Consider the following 2,664-nt stretch of genomic DNA (forward strand, 5'->3'; position numbering starts at 1 on the left):
CGCAGGACTATTAAAACAGGAGCTGGGTGGTGAGCAGACAACACAATCATCCGTGATCTCAACGAGTCCACTTCGCCCAAAAACCGTCGCTCGTCTCGTCTCCCGTGTCGTCGTGTCGCAAGCAAAGAAACTCAAACCAAAATCGAAACTGTTCTTAGTGACAAGCAATTGATTGAAATTGCAGTGCAGTGTCAAACAACCAAAAAAAGAAAAGAAAGCAAAAAGAAATTCATTTCTTCATCCATAAATTGTGCCTATTAAATCGCCAAAATTACGCCCCACATCGGTATGCAGTCGTCGGAGGGTTCGCCAGATATGATGGATCAAAAGTACAACAGCGTGCGCTTGTCGCCAGCACAATCCAGTAAGTATACGCAGCGTTTAACAACAGCTAAAACTATCTTGCTATCTGCTCTTTTAAATGGCAATTGAAACTAACAAAATAATTTTCTTTTTTCTGCTCTTCCAGGTCGCATACTTTACCATGTGCCTTGCAAGGTTTGCCGGGATCACAGCTCCGGCAAACATTACGGCATATATGCCTGCGATGGCTGTGCCGGCTTCTTCAAGCGCAGCATACGCCGCTCTCGCCAATATGTGTGCAAATCACAGAAACAAGGACTCTGCGTCGTGGATAAAACACATCGCAATCAATGCCGCGCTTGCCGTTTGCGCAAATGCTTTGAGGTTGGCATGAACAAGGATGCAGTTCAACATGAGCGTGGACCACGCAACTCGACGCTGCGTCGCCACATGGCCATGTATAAGGATGCCATGCTCGGTGCCGCCGAAATGCCACAAATCCCACCAGAGATACTGATGAACACGGCAGCACTCACAGGCTTCCCCGGCATGCCCATGCCCATGCCCAATGTGCAGCGCAGTCATCATCATCCCGCCCTCGGTGCTGGCTTCCAGCCACCGCCGCCTGCCGCTGTGCTCGATCTCTCAGTGCCCCGTGTGCCTCATCATCCCGTGCATCAGGGTCATCATGGTTTCTTCTCGCCCACCGCTGCCTACATGAATGCCTTGGCCACCCGAGCACTGCCTCCAACACCGCCTCTAATGGCTGCCGAGCACATCAAGGAAACCGCTGCGGAGCATCTGTTCAAGAACGTCAACTGGATCAAGAGTGTGCGCGCCTTCACCGAGTTGCCCATGCCCGATCAATTGCTGTTGCTCGAGGAGTCGTGGAAGGAGTTCTTCATCCTCGCCATGGCTCAGTATCTGATGCCCATGAACTTTGCCCAGCTGCTGTTCGTTTACGAGTCGGAGAATGCCAATCGAGAGATTGTGGCCGTCGTCTCTCGGGAAGTGCACGCTTTCCAGGATGTGCTAAATCAGTTGTGCCATCTGAATATCGATAGCACCGAATACGAGTGTCTGCGTGCCATTTCGCTTTTCCGCAAATCGCCGCCGGCTGCCAGCTCTACTGAGGATCTGGCCAACAGTTCCATACTCACCGGCAGCGGTAGTCCCAACTCGAGTGCCTCGGCTGAATCTCGTGGCCTGCTCGAGTCCGGCAAAGTGGCTGCAATGCACAACGATGCTCGCAATGCGTTGCACAATTACATTTCACGCACTCATCCGAATCAACCTTTGCGCTTCCAGACGCTGCTCGGCGTCGTCTCGCTGATGCACAAAGTGTCCAGCTTCACCATCGAGGAGCTGTTCTTCCGCAAGACCATTGGTGACATCACAATTGTGCGTCTGATCTCTGATATGTACAGTCAGCGCAAGATCTAAAGAATTGGAGTTGAAGGTCGCAAAGTCTGAAATGGAAATCGAATTTTGCCGTCGGCAAATATTCGCATCCTCATCGCACTTGAAGTGCCTTCGTAGTGCTGGAAACTGTGATATCTAGTGTCGAAGTCGGAAATGAATCTCCAGAACATTGGACAATATTCAACAGTGAACTGCTGCAGAAAGCTTACTACTTAAATACCCACTATACCATATAAAAAATCTCTCGGAGTTGAGCCTTAAAAAAATGTGTATTCAATCTATCCACAAACGTGATTCAAATTGCATTCCGAAAAGTTGAAACTTTTTGTTGTATACTCATATATAGAATTAATCTTAATTAGTTGTAAGCTCATATCATATGTTTAACACACTTAGAATAGGAAGTACTATAAAGAAAAATGTTTAAATAAATACATAGCTAAAGCTTTATAAAAAATAACTTCATTTGAATTTAATATTTCTTAGGATGAAAATGGTTTTATAGTTCGTTAAACATATTTTCGCTTTGGATACTATGGTTAAATTTGACGTTTGGCATCCAAAAATATTTTTAAAAAAGGAAAAAATATATTATTATATGATATTAAAAAAAAGATCAAAAGATCTAGGTTTTTTTCAGTGACTAATACAAATTAATCAAAATTTACATTATACAATTAGATGGATTATAATTTGATTACTTATTCATTTACAAGTTTTTAAAATGAATATTTTACAAACACATATTATATGATTACATTATGTGTTTTGGAAAACAGAATGTGCTAATATGTGAGTTATTATATTATATTAATAATGAATATTGAAAGTCAGCGAGTCATAAAAATTGCACTTTATTTTCATTGCATAGCTCAGTTAAGAATACGTTTGCCATATTTGCCGAAGTAAGCTTAGTTTATTACGTTTTTTATATATACA

The 2,664-nt window shown here is 43.5% G+C and overlaps 1 protein-coding gene across 1 annotated transcript; it reads left to right on the top strand.

Moving 5' to 3' along the window:
* Window positions 1-2,105, top strand: LOC117574886 (protein tailless). The gene is made up of 2 exons (XM_034258918.2): window positions 1-364; window positions 470-2,105. The coding sequence occupies exons 1-2, from the start codon at window positions 289-291 to the stop codon at window positions 1,744-1,746; spliced, it is 1,353 nt and encodes a 450-aa protein (XP_034114809.1). The 5' UTR covers window positions 1-288; the 3' UTR covers window positions 1,747-2,105.
* Window positions 2,106-2,664: the final 559 nt, after the last annotated feature.

This window comes from Drosophila albomicans, chromosome 2R (genome assembly GCF_009650485.2).
Source record: "Drosophila albomicans strain 15112-1751.03 chromosome 2R, ASM965048v2, whole genome shotgun sequence".
Classification (NCBI taxonomy): Eukaryota; Metazoa; Arthropoda; class Insecta; order Diptera; family Drosophilidae; genus Drosophila; species Drosophila albomicans.